General features: G+C 36.6%; 1 protein-coding gene across 3 annotated transcripts in view; it reads left to right on the plus strand.

Moving 5' to 3' along the window:
• Positions 1-14,342: 14,342 nt before the first annotated feature.
• Positions 14,343-21,079, plus strand: part of mmd (monocyte to macrophage differentiation-associated) — a 57,288-nt gene continuing 50,551 nt past the window's right edge. For 2 of the 3 annotated variants that reach the window (XR_012400581.1, XM_073943508.1), the window contains exon 1: positions 14,462-14,967. Coding sequence is in view for 2 of the 3 variants with exons in the window: in XM_073943508.1 (XP_073799609.1) it covers positions 14,939-14,967 (29 nt within the window). In the remaining variant the exon portion in view is untranslated. 3 annotated transcript variants of the gene reach the window in all.

Below are 21,079 nucleotides of genomic sequence, written 5' to 3' on the forward strand. Positions count from 1 at the left end.
CAAACCAGCTGATTGGTGGAGAGGAGACAGAGTGAATGTCGATGTCAGTTATGCTATGGGGATGGTTAAGAGGCCATGATGGACAGAGGCCAGGACGTCAGGGTTAAACCCCTACTCTTTTTCGAAGGACATCCTAGGATTTTTAACGACCACAGAGAGTCTGGACCTCGGTTTAATATTTCATCCGAAAGACCACTGAGCAGTATAGAGTCCCAGTATCAATATACTGGGGTGTTAGGACCCACACAGACCACATGTTGGGCGCCCCCTGCTGGCCTCACTAACACCACTCCCGGCAGCAACCTGGCTTTCCCATGTGGTCTCCCATCCAGCCACTGACCATGCGTAGCCCTGCTTAGCTTTAGTGGGCGACCATGTGAGAGTTGCAGAGAGCTAGCTAGCAAATTACGATTTAAAGTAATACATCGTTTACATCGATTTAAAGAAAAACTTTGGATATTTACAGAATTGGACCCTGCATGTGATCGATGTGGGTTAGAGCAGGCATCACTGGGAAAATAATTTCAAGATTCTGTTCTTATTGCAGTTGAAGGCATTGCTGATTTTGAGCTAAAAACAGTACAGAACAAAATATAGCTCCATTCATCAGTCTCCTAGCACGAAGTGTTTCGCTTTAAAGACAAATAATAGCAGATATTAATTTTAGAACTTGTTATTAACAACAGAATTGTTCATTTAATCATTGTATTTATCCAGAAAGCAATTTTTGTATATACTTCAAGGCTGTCGAATGCTTGATTCTGATTGGCTGACGGAAATTCTAAGGCGAGCAGTTGTTTACATACAATCACACAGCTCAAGTAGTTTCAAAGCGCATAGGCTCACTGTAAAAATACTCTCTCCGTCAACGTTTTCAAACTATTTGACTTGAATTAAAGTTAGACAAGTGCCAATTTCATGTCACATGTAACAGCCTTTTCCGCATACAAAAAAAAAAAACATTTAAATAAAATAATGTATTTTCTATACACTCAGAAATAAAAGTAGAGAGCTGTCACTGTGGTGGTACCTTTTCAAAAGGTACACATATCTGTCAACTCTTATCCTTTCGACTTTTGTTTGTTCTTTAGGGTTATGCAGTTCAATTCTGTAAAAAATGAATCTTGAGGCTTGTAATTATCATTAAAAAAAATGTATGTGCTCATTAAAAATAACGGTCATATTTTCGTTAAAAACTGATATTCTGGATTTATTATAAAATATTCAGAAGAATTTGCTAATAAATTCAAGAGATAAATTTAACTTATTTTTTTAAGGAAACCAGGGCTATTATTAGACTTAATTTGAGAAACCAATTAAGCTAATAAAATTCAAGTAATACGCTTAACGTATATTTTAAGACAAATCACTCAATTATGCAGATTTGATTGAGACGTTTGCATTTGAATCTCAACAACGACGACATTTTGAAGGAGTAGATCTAAAGTGAACATGTTAAGAGGTGAGCCTTTACAGTTTATACTTTTTATTGTCTTAAATAAGCTCTTTCTGAAGAACACAGGCTGATCAAGATTGTTCAGGAACCTAGTTTTTGCCATGCGATGTATATAGGGTTAGGGCAACACAATCTCACGGCAATTCGTAACTTTTTCATTTAGTGGCTAATTCGTATGAATTCGTACGATCTAATTCGTACAATTTAGTACGATTTGCTCATCCCCCAATGATGGTTGGGGTTAGGGGTGGGGTTAGGTGCCACGCCTCCTTTTTAAAATCGTACCATTTCGTACGACTGAACTCGTACAAATTCGTAAGAATTAGCCACTAAACTGGCAAAACGTAAAATACTTACGTTTTCTCGTGAGATCAGGCTGGATACACAGGTATTTTTAACCACCCATTGCTATTTGAAACTGATTCTTTGTTCACTCTGAATAATATATTGAAATTGAGCAAATTATTTGCATAGTAAAATTGAAAAGCAATGATCAGGCAACATTTAAGTGTGGTGGAAGAACAACAGTGATCTTGTTAAGTGGTAACCCTAGGCTAAGCTAAGTTAGCCATTGCACAGCTATGCACAGTGTTTTGCCATTTTATAAGGTTCCCGTTACAGCATTGATGATATAATGTAATAAAAATGAGTAATTAAAAGATTATATAATAATGTATATAAATACTAATGTTGGTCCCACTTTATGTTAAGTGGCCTTAACTAATAAGTACTTACATAGGAATTAATAGTTTGTTACAATGTACTTATTGTGTAAATACATGTATTTACTGTGTACTTATGCTTGATTAAATACATGTATGTATTTACATCTGTAATTAACTTCTGTAATCACATTTGTAAATAGACTGTTGACCATCCCTTACACCTTAACCTACCCTTAAACCTACCCATGCCACCAAACCTGTCCATAACCCAACCTCTATTCCAACTCAAAAGCACCACAAGTATTCTCAAATACATTATAAACACAGTAAGTACATTGTATTTATTTTTTGATGTAAGTACATAGTAGTTAAGGACACCTAATATAAAGTGGGACCCTAATATTTGTTTGCTTAATTTTGCAGATTAATGAAAAAAAAATGTTTTTAGCATTTTCCCACAAATAAGGAGCGGTTTACTCAGGCAGACTTTGATAAATGGTTGCCATACAGCAGGTATTTTTAATCATGTTATTTGTTTATTACAATAAACAAATAGATTTGTTTAACAGACTGTGTGTACCATTTTGTTATCAGTGGAACATGTAATAAATTGATATTTGGCAAAAATGCATTGTGTATGTATTTCATTATTGTATATTTTACATTTTATGAATGGGTAATTTTCATGAATAAATATAAGTAAAAGGTGGTTAATTTGCTTAAATTAAAAAAAAGCACATTCCACTAACAATATTAAAATGAGTAATTTTCACATTCTTTCAAGTATTTTTGCTAAAAAAAAATTATTTGAGTAAATGTATTTGCATTAATTATAAAAGCACATTCCACTAATATTATTAAATATGTCATCTATCACTCAAAGCATTAAGCAAGGTTCACTTAATTCATTAAAGTGGTTTTTGCTTAAAAAAAATCTAGTTTTGAAAACGACTTAAAAATACTGCGGGCAATAGTGTTACCACTATTTTTTAAGTAAATAGCACATAAGATTTTTTAGAGTGAGACTATTTTTTCAGCCTTATCTATAATGCATGTTTACTTCCATTTAAAAAAAAAACACAAAAATATATAAAAAGGCTGCAAAGCCAAGGCTATAAAAATAGATGTCTGATGAAGACCCGCTGTGTTTGAAATAGCCTTTTCACCTCTTAAGGCCCAAGCTGTTTTTTTATATGCATTTTTTATTTCTCTTTGCTATTTGGGCTGATTGGAACCTAATTAAAATAAAAATCCAAGTATCATCTTTTGATATGATGTACTTTTAGAGAAAAATGATGTCTGTTTATGTGGACTCGTGGTCCGAATTTACATAAAACACTTTTTCCTGAATGTTTTAAATGCATATTTAACATAAAATTTTTTTTTTGGAATTGCTTTGACTATCAGAGAGTAAAACAACCTTTTTTTCCTTTTTGGATAGTTAAAAATAGTGTTTGAGATATTTCATATGCTGCAAAACAGTTGTTACAGACGCTGTATGTCTGTAACTAAACCTAAAACATTCAAAGTATTTTAAACAGCCTCTTAAGAGCTAAAATGTGCTGTCCATGAATGTGGACACTCAAGCCCTAGGAGGTGTAAATAAATGTGATATTTTTGGAGTTTTGGTGTTGCCGCCTTTTCATTTATGTTGTTGCAGTTCTCTCTTGAGACTGTTGTGCATGCTTTTGTGAATATTTTTGTTAATATAAATATAATATATAATATTTACTTTTTTTTTTTGATCCCCTAACCCTTTCCTTTTGATATCCTTTGTTTTTTACATTTATATATGTGCTTTTTGCATTTTATAAAACTACAACAAAATATAGAAGAAGGCGATGCAGTGGCGCAGTAGCTAGTGCTGTTGCCTCACAGTAAGAAGGTTGCTGGTTCAAGCCTCTGCGTTCGCGTGGGTTTCCTCGGGGTGCTCCGGTTTCCTTACATGCGGTACAGGTGAATTGGGTAGGCTAAATTGTCCGTAGTGTATAAGTGTGTGTGTGTGTGAATGTGTGTGCAGGTTTCCCAGAGATGGGTTGCAGCTGGAAGGACATTCGCTGCGTAAAAACGTGCTGGATGAGTTGGCGGTTCATTCCGCTGTGGTGACCCCGGATTAATAAAGAAACTAAGCCGACAAGAAACAAAACAATAATTATACATATAAAATACAACACATAAAACACTAACCCAAGACAATCTGACAACCGAACAACAGAACACAGAGGGACAAATGCACATGAAAGCACAATATTATTCATCTGGTCAGGCTATGCACAAAAAAAAATAAATAATAATTATAAAGAATTCTTATTTTACCAGAAAAAAATGCATTATCCTGACTTAAGTTTTATGGTCAAATAATAGTTTGGGCACACTATTAAAAACATTATAGATTATGAATAGTGAATATCAATTGCACTCAGTCTTTAATTATTATCTTATTGACAGGGTCACTCTTATTTTCGATATACTTTTAACATTCATTCTCTGTAAATTTCTATTTTTCCACAGAAAATGGCATGATTCGTAAAGCTGTAAATGTTCAGCACTAAATATTAAACATGCATTTAAAATGTTTTTTGATGTATAAAGTTTCATGAGCTCGCTGTTTTTTCTATATCAGCAGAATGAATGATAATAATAGTTTTGTTTTCATGTTTTCTTGCAGATTGAAGCCTGTTTTCAGCCCTGAGCTCTTCTGCCCTCTGCTGTTTGAGAGAGTCGTTGATCTGAAAAGCTGTTATGATTTTTTGGCAACACTTTACAATAAGATTCCATTTAGTTAAAGGTGCAGTAGGTGATTGTCTTCAGTAGCATTTTTAGTTGTGCTGGTTGAAAGTCTCTTCACAGTCTAATAGTAATGATTACAGTAAATGATCTAAATCTGTTTATATGTATTTTTATATTCTGGGTAAGGCATAAAACTAAAAAATGTTCATCCAATTAAATATGGTTGGACCGACATCTCCCATAATTCCGATAAGCAGCTCAGACTGTCTGTCAGCAAATGTAGATTTGGAGTTCTGCGCATCTGTTCACGCATCTGATGTGCCCATCTGCAAGAGCGCCGCGCGGTCACGAGACGGACCGGGAGAAATCAAATGCTGAATTAAAACTTTTAAAAACCTGAATCAATCATGGAGTTACTTTAGCACGCTGGAGGAAGGACGACACCATAGCTGAAGTATTTTACAAAATATATTAACAGGTAATGCTCTGTTTTAAAACTAGTCAGGCTAAGCTTATGTTAGATTGTGTTCTGTTATGAATGACTTATATGCACAGACGTGTTGTTCAGCCACTGAAATCTCCCGGTGAAAGATTGATGTGATTATTTTCAGTTTCATAAGGTCCTTTTACAGCATCTATAATGTAGATTTATATTTAGTTTAACAAAAAAAAAAAAAAAACACCAGTAAATAGCGCTATTCCTCCTAACCTGCTTTATTGAGCTGAAGTTGCTTTTATATTCACATTGGGTCATTTTTGATCACTGACAGCCTTCCAATACAGTTTACCACGCTACTCTGAATATTCGCTCTGAAATAGCATGCAAGTGTGGCTACGTAATAAATGTTATTCCTGCACGGCGCTGGCACTAACTGATATGAACTAGTGGGTTGTCTGTCTGCTGTTGTGACGCGATGCACGCGCTCGCGATTTCAGGGGGTGTGGCTTTGAATCACAGTCCCTCCCAAGTGTGCCGCAAGCCTGCGTTTGAGTGAAGGTCTCGGCCGTTAGATCGCCCCCTGGGGGCTGGCTGCAGTACAAGTCATAAAGCCCGCCTCCTCCGTGTTAATGAAGGAGACTTGAGCCCAAATAAAAAAAATTATTACACTTGCAATAAAATGTCCCGAAAGATGGTTCTGGTCGATTAAGGCACTGGTTATTGTGCTGAAATAGGTGCAGATCTTCATTTTTGTAAACAGTTTGTTTTTAGCAGTAATTTAATGCTGGGTGTGTCATCGTGATTGACAGCTGTGATTGACAGTTTCTTAATACCGCGTTTGAGCTTCGGCAGGAGACTGAAGTGTTATTATTCGATTTCTGTGTTATTTTACCATGACCAAATGAGTTCAGCAGTAAACTACAGTTTCTGACATACACGATCCTGGTGGAACACTGTTTATTCGCTAAGGTCAGGGCTTTTTTCGGGCTTTATCAGTTTGCTGATACACGCCTAACCACCCAGATAGCAAAATACACTCGGGCCAGTTCCGGCTAGATTCTCGCCTGCCGGAGACTTACCCCTCAGAGCTCAGACTGACTACCTCTGCTGGACCTACTCCGGATGCCTGGACTCACTGCCCGATTCCAGCCCGAGTCAATCGAGCCAGATGCGGCGGCCGAGCGAGCCGGCGCTGCCGCATGCGAGCCGGAATCAGCCCGCGACGCCGCGAGTAGGTTATGCGCTGCGGCCCGGAGCTGGCGCGATTGAATATATAAAACCCTCATATTTGTTAACGTTATTACATCCATTTGTGTTGATATGACAGCAAACGCATGCTGAGAAGTTCGGGGGGCGTGGTTGATTTTACATAAAGCGTTCGGTTGGAAGCTCGACTCCGCTCATTTTCGCGGCTCCTCCTCTGGCTCCATCAGACAGTTCTTCTGCGCATGTCAAGGCTCCAATTTCAGCAGTCTTTTGCGACAGTTTGTGCCCGTCAAGCAGGCGTTTTGCCCTCAAGGCGTTCAATGGGAAAAGGGGCTGTCGCGTCGTCCATATTTTTTACAGTCATTGGTCCCTCCCCGCCGTCCGAAGATCATATGCTAAGTGGTTAGCATTTTGGCAGATCACCTACTGCATCTTTAATATATTTATCAACACGAACAAATATATTACTGCATACATTCATCGATGTTAATAAAAACAAAGTCATTCATTGTTAGTTCATGTTAACTCACAGCGCATTAACTGATGTCATGAAGCACTTTGAATTTGAATAATGCACCAGTAAACGTTTGCATGCTGTGCAACTAGCCCTTTAAGTAAAAACGACTGACCGATTCGCTTAACAGGATAATCAACTCTGAAAATGTTTTCATTCATTTTCCTTTGGCTTGGTGCCTTTCTTTATCAAGAGGTCGCCAAAGTGCAATGAACTGCCAATTTATCAAGCATATGTTTTACGCAGCCGATGCCCTTCCAGCTGCAACCCAGCACTGGGAAACACCCATACAAAATCACATTCAGAGATTTTTTCAACACATTTCTAAACATAATAGTTTTAATAACTCATTTCTAATAACTGATTTATTTTATCTTTGCCATGATGACAGTAAATAATATTAACTAGATATTTTTAGGCACTTGTATACAGCTTAAAGTGACATTTAAAGGGTTAACTAGGTTAATTAGGTTAACTATGCAGGTTCGGGTAATTTGGCAAGTTAATGTACAGTATAATGATGGTTTGTTCTGTAGACTATCGAAAAAATATTTACAGCTCAAAGGGGCTAATAATTTTGACCCTAAAATGGAGTAAAAAAAAATTAAAAACTGCTTTTGTTCTAGCCAAAATAAAACAAATAAGTACAGAAGAAAACATATTTTCAGACATACTGTGAAAATTTCCTGAATCTGTTAAACATCATTTGGGATATATTTAAAAACAAAAACAAAAACAAAAAATCAAAGGGGGGCTAATAATTTTGACTTCAACTGTATATATTTTCTGTATCTTCAGTTTCATGTTACTTAAGGTTTAGAGTATCCATTTCTATTAGTTTTCATTTATTATATTTTTTTAGATTAACTTGAGTCTCCTGTGTGTCTTGTGTGTGATGGATTAGTGTGAACACTGCTAAAACAGATGGTTCAATCCCTCCTCACAATCAAGATTAGGATTACAGGAGGCCTGTCCTGTATTACACACACACACACACACACACACACACACACACACACACACACACACACACACACACACACACACACACACACAATCAGTGTGTCTTAACGAAAATAAACACAAAAAACAATCGAGTAAAAACCTATACCTTCATTGTAGATTTCAGACTGCAGGAATGTTTCTGTTTGTAAATCTTCACACATTGACAACTAAACATCCTAATATAATTATGACCAAAAATTTCAAATTCAATTTGACCTCCAAACCTGTGATTGTGTATGTCTATACATATATGTAGACTTCAGGGGCTCTAAGGATCTAGCCCAGGGGCTGCCAACCTATTTTTGCACCCTTTTGTAAGACCACCCTCCACATTTAATGATATTATTACTCATACACGTTTGCAGAAATGACAAAAAGTGTTGTTTTCAAACAAACAGTATGTTTATTATTATATCTAGATATGTTTATGCACAAATAATAACCTAATGGACAGCAGGGGGAGGGGGGTTGTTTTGGTGTTTCGTAGGTTGACCATCAACCGTTTTCTCAGAGGATGACATGCTGACAAAACATTGCTGTCACTCTGACACAAGTTTTATTTGTGGAGAAAATTACAAAGGAGGGTGAGGCAGTGGTGCAGTAGGTAGTGCTGTTGCCTCATAGCAAGAAGGTCGCTGGGTCGAACCTCGGCTCAGTTGGCGTTTCTGTGTGGAGTTTGCATGTTCTCCCTGGGTTCACGTGGGTTTCCTCCGGGTGCTCTGGTTTCCCCCACAGTCCAAAGACATGCGGTACAGGTGAATTGGGTTGGCTAAATTGTCCGTAGTGTGTGTGAATGTGTGTGTGGATGTTTCCCAGAGATGGGTTGCGGCTGGAAGGGCATCCGCTGCGTAAAAACTTGCTGGATAAGTTGGCGGTTCATTCCGCTGTGGCGACCCTGGATTAATAAAGGGACTAAGCCGACAAGAAAATGAATGAGTGAATGAATTACAAAAGAACTGCAGTGTTTGTCTGAGAAAATTAGTCCATACAAGCTGAAGTTGATCGGTCAGTTCTTGTCACTAGACTCGCTGTGCGCTTGGATTTACTGGCGATTTATTGGCTTCACGCTCCATTGTGTGCGCATCTCCATTGGAAACAATAAACTTGTGCAAACTCTAGAAATACGCGATATGTGAACGGCCTCTAAAAGGTCGGCAACATTTGCGATCTCCATTAGTTGATGTTCCTGCACAGACATGGTGAATTCACCTAATATGAAGAGAAATGAGTTGGGAATCCACTGGCAGTTCGTGGGTCATTCACCGGGTCTTTTCCCCTTCGCAAAGAAACTTTCTAAAGACGTCTGCTTCTTACTCATTTTGCTGCTAGTGGGTTAAATTTGAGCGCTCAAGTGACCGAGACGTGAGAGAATACGGTCATTTTTCTAAAATAAAAGATTGTTCAGACTCAGATAGTAAATAAAACTTAAATAATTAATGATTTCTTGTGTGGCCCGGTACCAACTGATCCACGGATTGGTGGTTGAGGATCACTAAGCTAGGTCATTCTTTTTCCACAGCTAAGAAATTTTTAAAATATGACACCACCCCCCTCAGAGCTCACTGAGGCCCCCTTGTGGGCCGGGACCCCCCTGTTGGGAACAGCTGATCTAGGCACAAAGCCTAGTATATTAAAAACATTAAGGGCAGTGATCACCAAACTTGTTCCTGGAGGTCCGGTGTCCTGCAGATTTTCGCTCCAACCCTAATCAAACACACCGAACAAGCTAATCAAGCTCTTACTAGGTATACTTGAAACACCCAGGCAGGTGTGTTGAGGCAAGTTGGAGCTAAACCCTGCAGGGACACCGGCCCTCCAGGACTGAGATTGGTGACCCCTGATTAAGGGTGTCCAAATACACTTTTGCTATTTTAAGGATGGAAAAATACAGTCTGTGCCCTGGCGCATGGTCTAACAGCGTTGTGCTTATCCTCTTAATGAGTTATGGGTGTGGTTTGACCATAATGTGCATCAAACCAATCTGACTCTCATCTCACATTACCTTTAAGAGTCAGTTGCATAATGCCACTGTGCATTTGCTATTTACATGGCGACTTTGTAAGTGGAAAAACTGAACACTTCACTAGCGAAAAAACAGTTAAACAGATCATCTGCAGCGCGAGGATAAAGAACGAGCCTCCTCCATTCAGCCTCTTACTTTCTCTTTAGTTTAGTGGAGTAAGGAAACGGTGGAAACTCACTCCACTGAAGACATCTATCAGCCTACATATTTAACTTCATTTTTGAAGCGCAAAGATTTGTTTCAAAACTAGTTCTACATTCAGGTCTATTTTCTAGCTAACGAATAAATGAACAATAATAATGAAGTGTGGACAAAAAAACTGAGTGATATCCAAACACTCATCCTGATCTTATGCCTCATATGGTGATGCAGACGTCTCCAAAACCCGTCAGGTGGACAAATCTAAACTTAATTTTATTAAAACACATATAAATATGCATATAATAAATAATACTGCTAATGATAATAACATTAAACTAATGCAAATTAGCCCTAGCCCTTAACACTTATATATGTCTTATTATTTTAAACTGAATTGTTTCTTCTTCTCGTTTTTTACTTACCAACTTCATCCTTGTTCTACTATTTGCCAAACTGTAACATCCTTGCTGTACTTTATAGTAGGCTATTAAAAGAACAGTGTTTGTATTATTTAACACCATACATTTCATCTTCTATTTGCCCGTTAGACCCTGTATATTTAGTGCACTGCTGTACAAATGCTCACATATACAGTATGCAACTCATCTGCAAATGCTTTGGCAGTACAAATGCATTTCTAATGCCAATAAAACGAATTAAAACTGGACAGCCTAAGCCTCAAAATGCTCTAGCGGTACAGATGTACAATTATTAGTCATGCCAATAAAGCATATTAAAGCAAACCGAGAGACAGACAGAGAGAGAGAGAGTGAGAGAGTTTTTACAACAACTACACATCTAAGTGCAGTAAAGAACTGAAAATTCTGAACAATAATGACAAAATATAGACAGAATAACAACAGTCTGACTGTAGAGATGATCCTATACTGACAGAACTGGCAACCCAGAGAGAATCTACCCCAAATTTGAGCTTGCTTACCTCAAATTCACCAAGTTAGACAACAAAACACAACTTCATTATGTATCACACTCAAACAATGGTTCAAACTACTTATTTAAAATGAGCTAAAACAGCACAACTCAAAGTTGTTGAGGGGGACAACTTTTTGCTGAATTTAACTCGACGACATGCTTTGAAAAATTGGTGACGAATGCCTGAAATCACAGGCAAATCTTTACTCATTCACATAAGTAACAATCACACAGTATGAACTATCCAAGACGCGATCTGAGAGAATCACAGATTGGTCGCCGACACCTATGAGATATTTGGGATATGCTGAATATCCAGAGCTATCGGAGATTCAAATCATGCCGTGTGAAATGTGCTCTCATTGTAAATAACATCGGTGATCACCTACAGCCAATGAGAGAGCAGCATCCACTAGTATGGTGGAGAATCGAAAATTTGTACACGTATAATATTATGTTTTGTTTTAGTTTTTTTATTATTTGTTTTGCATTAATTATTTCAGTTACGGCTATATATTCATTTATAAATCTTAGTTATTCATTTACTCATCTATTTATTCATTCATTTGATTTCTTTTCGGCTTAGTCCCTTTATTATTCAGGGGTCGCCACAGCGGAATGAACCGGAAACTTATCCAGCAGATGTTTTATGCAGCGGATGCCCTTCCAGCCGCAACCCAACACTTGGAAACACCTATTTATTTGATTCATATTTTTCACTCATTCATGTTTATCATGTATTACAGTATATTAATCATTTAATGAATTGATTTCATTATTTTATATATTTATTATTACTAAGTCCACCTGGAATCTGCGCCCACAGAGTTACCCAGATTTTCCGCAGATTTCAGCAGATTCTTAGCCTATGATTAATTCTGTTTATTTACTTGAGTAAATGTGCGTAAATCTATATTTATTCAGTTTTTTTTTATTAATTTCAGTACTATTATTGACTAATGTGAAAATTTTTGTCTGATTTATGTACAATGCAGTCTGTAAAGTAATATTTTCTGTCTTTTCCTAGATATATTATATAACAAACTTGCTTTGTTTACCAAATAAAGTTAATCTAATTGGATTTGCATTTTAAACATTACATAAATGTTAAAAATATATTATTTTTTATTTCTTATATTAAGGTTTTAGTTACGATACTCCCAAAATAACTCAGCAGAAATCCGCAGACTTCCGCAGAAAAACTTCCGCAGATTCCGTCTGGCCCTGCTCCTTACTTGTCCTGCTTTTAGTGCTTTTTCCATTGTTTGGTCTTATAGTAATGGTGTTTTATGAAATGTTCCTCTCCACTGATAGGAGATATTAGAGTGTGTCTCTAATTCAGTGGTCTTGTGGCCTGATGCATAATAACATTTATTATATTTGTGCTGCTAAGACAAAGTATAGGAGCACGCCGAAACACATGCAACTAAGATTATTCAATAAACCTTGCTCTTTTATTATCATCACTTCATCTCCTGCTTCTGCTCTTCTCTGGCTCACTTCCACAGTCAGGCTGCTAATTCAGTTGAATATTGGTTAACAGGTTTGGATATTAAAATTCTGCTGACTAGTTGTCTAAATCAAAGTGGGGGTCGCAGGACAATGAAAATCTATTTTTAACCAGTTAAACTCTGGTTTTAACTCAGTAAAGCTCGTTTTTAGGGATTTCCACCTGGATTTTGAGGTGTAAATGCAAACCCTTTGAATTTTCATCAAACACTTTTGAATGTGTTTAAAATAACCGTATATGTTGATTGTGTTATAATAAACACCTAAAAAAAAGAGGCGCTTTTTGTATTTTTTTATTTATAAACTTAAATTTGAAAGTGTACCTTTTAGGTTCTGTGTGGTCTAGCTTGCTGTAATTAATTTTGGTGGTTCCTGCACATGTCTGTAATCATAGGAAAAATGTCTCCACCATAATCTATGCAAAAGTTATTGCATTCCAACTGATGAGAGGTGCTATACAAGCCACAGGGACCGATCATTGTTTACATATTTCACTATTCTTTTGTTTGATCAAACATAATTCACTGTGTTTGGACCACGTCAGACATGTAAAATGATTAATTATGCACATCACCTCAAAAACAGAGGAGAATGGCCCTGAAGGGCACAGCATAAGGTAAGAGATGACAGCTTTCTGTGCTATCTGGGGCTGCTCATTGATCATGAATATATTGTTTTCACTTCTGCACCATGGAAACACCGCGATTCATTCGACAACTGTTTGATATGTGAATATAATTCAGTAAAAAGAATGCTAGAACCGTATGAGAAGAATAAGGGAGTTAAAAAAGCTTCGTTTCGGTCTGTTTGGACCCAAGAAATGAAGGAAAAATTTGTGTAAATTTGGCAGGAGTACCGGTGTCTGTTTGACGTGTGAGCTATACCACAACTGGGTTAAAAAAAGGTTTGAGAGAAATTGCTAAATCCCTTCAAAACCCAGGTAAGCAAAATAAGTACATTTTCTACCCCACTGAAGGCTTCTCAATATGTAGGATTGTTAATAACAAAAGATATACTTAGTTTTTTATGTCACTTCTTGCATGTGTTTGGTTGTGAGACGTAGTTTGTGGACTGAGACGAAGTTGTCGGCGATTCTTTCTATTGTAAAGTCATGCAGTGTGAAAGCCCCTATCGCCGATCTATCTTGCAGCGACAGAAGGCTAGCCCAGATAGTCATTCAGTTTGAAAACATCTGTGACGACACTACTTTGAACATCATGTGCTTTAGACTTTGCGACTAGATCGTTAAAATAGAGCCCATGATAGCAGATGTCATGTCTTTAGTTCATTCATTTTACTTCAGCTTAGTCACTATTTCAGAGGTCACCACAGCCTAATGAAGCACAAACTACTCCAGCATATGTTTTACGCAGCGGATGCCTTTCCAGCTGCACCCCTGTACTGGAAAACACCCATACACACATTCACACTGATACTCTATGGCCAAGTTAGTTAATCAAATTCACCTATACCACGTCTTTGGACTGCGGGGGAAACTGGAGCACCCGGAGGAAACCCACACAAACACAGGGAGAATATGCAAACTCCACACAGAAATGCTAACTGACCCAGCCCAGGGTCAAACCAGCGACCTTCTTGCTGTAAGGCGACAGTGCTAACCAATGAGCCACTGTGCTGCCCCGTCTTGAGTATTTAGAGCTTTCCATTGTTGGTATATGTCTTCACAAATTCAAGCTTAGGCAATATTGCATTTTACTGTAAGAGAGAGAGAGAGAGAGAGAGAGAGAGAGAGAGAGAGAGACAGAATGAGAGATTTAGTGAGCTAATCCCTGACAGGTCTGTCTGTTCAGAGTTACAGCTTACGCTCAGTCTCCGTCCTGCAGGTCTCACCATCATCATCGGCGCCACCATGAGCTTCATCGCGGACGATGTGGAGATCGACCCGGTCACCCTCAACCTCATCATCCTGATCGCCAGCTATGTCATCCTCCTCCTCGTCTTCCTCATCTCCTGCATCCTCTACGACTGCCAGGGAAAAGATCCCACCAAGGAGTATGCACCTGACCCCGTGCCCAACGTCAACCCGGCGCCCATCCGGCTGGTGGTCATGCAGAACTCGCCCGCCAATGCCCGCTGGGACCAGAACAAGATGGTGACCTCTTACGATCCTCCAGGCACAGAGAAAAAGAGTACTTTGGTCTGACGGGACTGATAACAGAGGCCCAACCACAGACAATCATTCTTTTTTTATCTATCCACTGTACTGTACATATGCGAACATACTGTATCTCTCATTTATATTTTTGTGAACATAGTCTTTTTTAATTATTCAGAACTTTCTTTGCGAGACTAAACCATGCTTGGATTGGATTATCTAAAGAAACGGTGAGTAAACCTATTTTTATTGTTTCTGTTGTTCCTTCTTGTCAGAATTGACATTGCTTTATGACAGACTGATATTTGTTTTGGTAGTCTGGGATGAGGAACTCTGTGGTTTCAGAACAGATCTCAGTAGTGTCTCACACTGGGTTCAGATTTGCAAAGAGGGAACATTTTGCTTGGGAGAATTTGTTCTCTCACTGTGGACTGTGGCACTATTGGATTGTTTGTTCTTTAAAAGTAACATAAATTGTTTGTACTTAAAAAAAAAACGTTAATGGATTGTTTGTTCTTTAAAAGTAATGTTAATAGAATGTTTGTTAAAAGTAATGTTATATTTATTCTTTAATGGAATGTTTGTTCTTTAAAAGTATAACGTTATTAGAATGCTTTTTTTTTTTTGAAGTAACGTTAATAGAATTTTAGTTTTTTTTTAAATTAACGTTAATGGATTGTTTGTTCTTTAAAAGTACCGTTAGCGGAATGTTTGTTCTTTAAAAGTAACGTTAATGGATTGTTTTTTCTTTAAAACTAACGTTAATGGAATGCTTGTTCTTTAAAAGTAACGTTAATAAATTGTTCTTTATAAGTAGCGTTAATGGATTGTTTGTTCTTTAAAACTAACGTTATTGGAATGTTTGCTCTTTAAAAGCAACCCGGGCTCATTGTGGAAAAGTAGCCCTGTGGACGTTTCTGGAGACTGCAAAATGCGTCTCGGGAGGTACGCATTCGAGCAGTTTTTGTTTTTGCGAATCCGCGAGAGGCCGCTCTGTGCGCTTTTTCGCGTCTCGGACGCCTCTCGGGAGCGTGCACGCTTGTTCTTGCGTGAAAAGCAGCCGGAGGCCGCTGTAGAGCCAATCGGCCGACCCAGCCGCCCTCCTCCTCTTTTCCTAAACCCAAGCGACGATTTGCAAAAGCCGTCCAAAAAAAAGCCCTTTTCCAATTTTGACCGCGTTTTCGGATCTCGCCCCGTCCAAACTCGTTCGCTTTAATTTTTTTGGATTCTGTTTTTCATATTACCTGATTTCTAAAACCGCTCTTCCCCGGACTCGATCCCGGTCGTCGCCGTGGCCGGCTCCTTCTCCCTCCGGGTCTACGCTCCGCCGACGTAACGCTGCGAGCTAAGCGGACATAAAAAGCCCTCCACATGGAGGCGAGCTGAGGAGCGAAGCGGCGTCACACCGCCCCGCACCGTTCGCAAGTTAATGAAGGTTTTTTAAGTAACGTTAATAGAACGCTTGTTTTTTTAAAGTAACGTTAGTAGATTTTTTTATTCTTTAAAGGTAACATTAGAATGTTTGTTCTCTAAAACTAACTTTAATAGATTATCTGTTCTCTAAAAGTAATGCTAATAGAATTATGTTTAAAAGTAACAATAATAGAACGTTTGTTCTTTAAAAGTAACGTTAATAAAATGTTTGTTAAAAGTAACATTACATTTATTCTTTAATTGAGTAAAACTAATGTTATTAGAATATTTGTTTTTAAAAGTAACATTAAAAGAATGTCTTTTTCGATCAAAGTAACAATAATGGAATGTTTATTATTTCAAAGTTACATTAATGGAATGTTTGTTTTCTCAAAGTAACGTTGATATAATGTTTGTTCTCTAAAAGTAACATCAGAATAATTGTTCTCTCAAAGTTACTTTAATAGACTGTTTGTTCTCTAAAAAAAGCATTAATAGAATGTCTGTTCTTTTAAAATATAACGTTAATATAATCAGTTTTTGTGACACTAATGTAATCTGTTTTTTAAAGTAACTTTAAAGTTTGTTATTTAAAAGTAACATTAATATAATGCCTGTTTTTTAAGTAAAGCAAATAGAATGTTTTTTTCATGTAAATTTAATAGAATATTTGTTAGTTAAAAATAGTTTATAGAATGTTTGTTCTTTGAAAGTTTCTTAAATAGATTGTTTGCTTTTAAAAGTAACACTTACATCTTTTAAAGTAACGCTAATAGAATTGTTTAAAAGTAACAATAATAAAATGTTTGTTCTTTAAAAGTAACGTTAATAGAATGTTTGTTAAAAGTAACATTATATTTATTCTTTAAAACTAATGTTATTAGAATATTTGTTTTTAAAAGTAACATTAAAATAATGTCTTTTTCGATCAAAGTAACAATAATGGAATGTTTATTATTTAAAAGTTACATTAATAGAATGTTTGTTCTTTAAAAGTAATAATAAAGGAATGTTTGTTTTTTTATGTGAAGTTAATAGAATATTTGTTTGTTAAAAATAGTTTATAGAATGTTTGTTCTTTGAAAGTTTCATAATAGATTATTTGCTTTTAAAAGTAACACTTATATGTTTGTTCTTTTAAAGTAAAGCTAATAAAATTGTGTTTTTAAAGTAACCATGATAGAATGTTTGTTCTTTAAAAGTAACATTAACAGAACATTTTTTCTTTAAAATTAACATTATCAGAATATTTGTTTTTTAAAAGTAAAATTAATAGAATTATGTAGTAACGTTAGTAGAATGTGTTTTTAAAAATAACGTTAATAGAATGTTTGTTTTTCAAAAGTAACATTAAAAAATTATGTTTTAAAAGTATCGTTAATAGAATGTTTGTTCTTTAAAATAACATTAATGAAATGTTTGCTGTCTAAAAGTAACAATAGAATGTTTGTTCTTTAAAATTCACATTAATGAAATATTTATTCTTTTAGGTTAACGATATTACAATGTTTGTTTTTAAAAGTAGCATTAATACAAAAGTATAGCATTAATGGAATGTTTGTTCTTTTAAAGTAATGTTAATATAATGTTTTTTTAAAGGTATCGTGAATACACTGTTTGTTCTCTAAAAGTTACTTCAATAGATTGTTCTTTTCAAGTAACATCAATAGAATGTTTGTTTTTAAAACAAAGTTAATAGAATGTTTGCCCTTTAAAAAATGATGTTAATAGAATGTTTGTTTTTAAAAATTGTGTTATTAGAATATTTGTTCTTTAAAGTAACATTAACAGAATCTTTGTTTCCTTAAAATAAAATTAATGGAATGTTTGTTCTCTGAAATTAACCTTAACAGAATTTTTCGTCCTCTCAAAGGAACATAAATAGATTTTTCCCGTTCTAAAGGGACAATAACAGCATCAAAGTTATCTGATATTTAAGACTATTCACAAAATTGTAGCACAAAAATAATTGATAAATGAATTAATTATTCACGCATCATTGTTGTATGCCGTTCATAAAACATTTTTAGCATGTCATTTATCTAAAAAAATGTTCTATTTAAAATGTAAAAATGTTATTATACATTTTAGAATGTTCATAAAACATTTTAAAGCATTAACATCCCGATATATTTGCAAAAAATATGAAATGAAACGTTGATAGAAAAAAGCTTTTTGTATTATTTAATCTGCAGAGAACATTCAGAAACAGCAGTTATTTATTTTATTTATTTATTTATTTTATTCATTTTTTTGTCATTATTATTAGTTTCTGGTTGTATTTTTAGACTTTTAAACATTAAAACCACTGTACAAACATTCTAACCCTAGCCTATGACATAACACACCCCATCATGAATGTCTGGAGAGCTATAAATGAGCCGTTCCTGAGCAATACATAGGTGGAGATGTTTCCGGGAAGTTTCCAAGGTGCCGGTGATGGGCTTATAAACGGGTTTAAGCCAACAAACTGTATCTATTCTGAGTTGACCGGTCGCACACACTGACCTCATTGGCCTGTGGATTATGACCAATCAGCAACAACCCTGCTAAGGCCATTAGAAGGATAAACTGTAATTTTACATAAAACACGTCAAAGTTTTATAGATTTTACAGACACATTCATGTCTGTACTAATAAGAGGGTTTGAGTTTCTTGCATAAAAGCTTTTATTGAGAGGTCTTGAGCCCATTAGCTGACGCTGAGCTCTATGTCATGTTATGTCTTACTAGCTATTTTTACACTTCAGTTTTTTTTACATTTAAACAAGCCGTATTTTGTCTGCTGATTATATTTAATTACTTCTGCTATAAAGCCACAAGATTTTATATAAACCTGTAAATCCACCACATTTATATTGATGCATTTTATATCAAAGCATTTTAATAGAAAAACTAAACCACATGTATCAAACTCCTGGAGGGCCACAGCTCTGCACAGTTTAGTTCCAACCCTAATTAAACGCATCAAACTAATTGAGTGCTTCAGGATTGTTTGATACCCACAGATAGGTGTGTTGAAGCAGAGCTGTAACTAAACTCTGCAGGGCTGCAGCCCTCCAAGAAGAGTTTGACACCCCTGAACTAAACGCACTCATGGGTATAAATGGACAAGACTAAATGACTAAACTGAATACTGCGGTGCGACACAGGTGGAACTACTAATCATTAAGAAATGGCGGGAGAACAGAACAAAGGAATCACATGGCAATAACAGAAAGCACATGGAACACAACAGATGACACAACAAATGGCACAAAACACAACGAAGACACCAACTGTGATAGTATCAGTATTAACTGACTGAAGCTTTGAATAATTCATGATTGTTAAGTAATAAAATAAGTCAAATTTATAAGTCAGATATTAATAATAAACAACAACAACAATAATAATAACCGGCTACAACAGCCCTAAGTATCTTTTCCACCCGAATAATTGAACTGGAGTTCAAACAAATGTGTGTTTGTGTGTGTGTGTGCGTGTATACAATTATGCCGACAAACTGTTGTATAAACGCAATATCACACTCGTAGCAGTGCGATATGGCTGTATATCGGCACTGGTGGGGGCAGTATTTACTGGGGGCAGTAAATCTGACATTTTTGTCAAAATTGAGTTACTGACAAATTCTTATTAAAGGACAACTTATTTACAACATGGGATTTTTTTTTATTGTTTGCATTTTAAGACTTTTTTTTTTAATGTTACACACATACTGTTTGCTCTATGGAATGCAAAAACTTTGAAGCTCAATATCAAACACAGATGGAACCTTATATACATATATACACTCACCGGCCACTTTATTAGGTGCAACTGTCCAACAGCTTCTTATTGCAAATTTCTATTCAGCTAATCACATGGCAGAAACTCAATGCATTTAAGCATGTAGACATGGTCAAGACGATCTGCTGCAGTTCAAACCGAGCATCAGAATGAGGAAGAAAGGTGATTTAAGCGACTTTGAGCGTGGCATGGTTGTTGGTGCTAGATGGGCTGGTCGGAGTATTTCAGAAACTGCTGATCTAATGGGATTTTCACGCACAACAATCTCTAGAGTTCACAGACAATGGTCCGAAAAATAAAAAAAATATCCAGTCAGCGGCAGTTCTGTGCCAGATGAAGATAGCAGAGGTCAGCGGGGAATGGCCAGAATGGTTCCAGGTGATGGCAACAGTAACTCAAATAACCACTTGTCACAACTGATGTCTGCAGAAGAGCATCTCTGAACACACAACACGTCCAACCTTGACGCAGATGGGCTTCAGCAGAAGACCACACCGGGTGCCACTCCTGTCAGCTAAGAACAGGAAACTGAGGCTACAATTCACACAGGCTCACCAAAATTGGACAATAGAAGATTGGAAAAGCGTTGCCTGGTCTGATGAGTCTCTATTTCTGCAGTGAAATTCAGATGGTAGGGTCAGCATTTGGCATCAACAACATGAAAGCACTGATCCATCCTGCCAAATATCAATGGATCAGGCTAGTGGTGGTGTAATGGTGTGGGGGATATTTTCTTGGCACACTTTGGGCTCATTAGTACCAATTGAGCATCGTGTCAACGCCACAGCCTACCTGAGTATTGCTGCTGACCATGTCCATCCCTTTATGACCACAGTGTACACATCTTCTGATGGCTGCTTCCAGCAGGATAATGCGCCATGTTATAAAGCGTGAATCATCTCAGACTAGTTTCTTGAACATGACAATGAGTTTACTGTATTCAAATGGCCCCCACAGTCACCAGATCTCAATCTTATTGAGCACCTTTGGGATGTGGTGGAATGGGAGATTTGCATCATGGATGTGCAGCCGACAAATCTGCAGTAATGCTATCAAGTCAATATGGAGCAAAATCTCTGAGGAATATTTCCAGTGCCTTGTTGAATCTATGCCACAAAGGATTAAGGCAGTTCTGAAGGCA

The sequence above is a fragment of the Danio rerio genome, chromosome 3 (genome assembly GCF_049306965.1).
Source record: "Danio rerio strain Tuebingen ecotype United States chromosome 3, GRCz12tu, whole genome shotgun sequence".
Taxonomy (NCBI): Eukaryota; Metazoa; Chordata; class Actinopteri; order Cypriniformes; family Danionidae; genus Danio; species Danio rerio.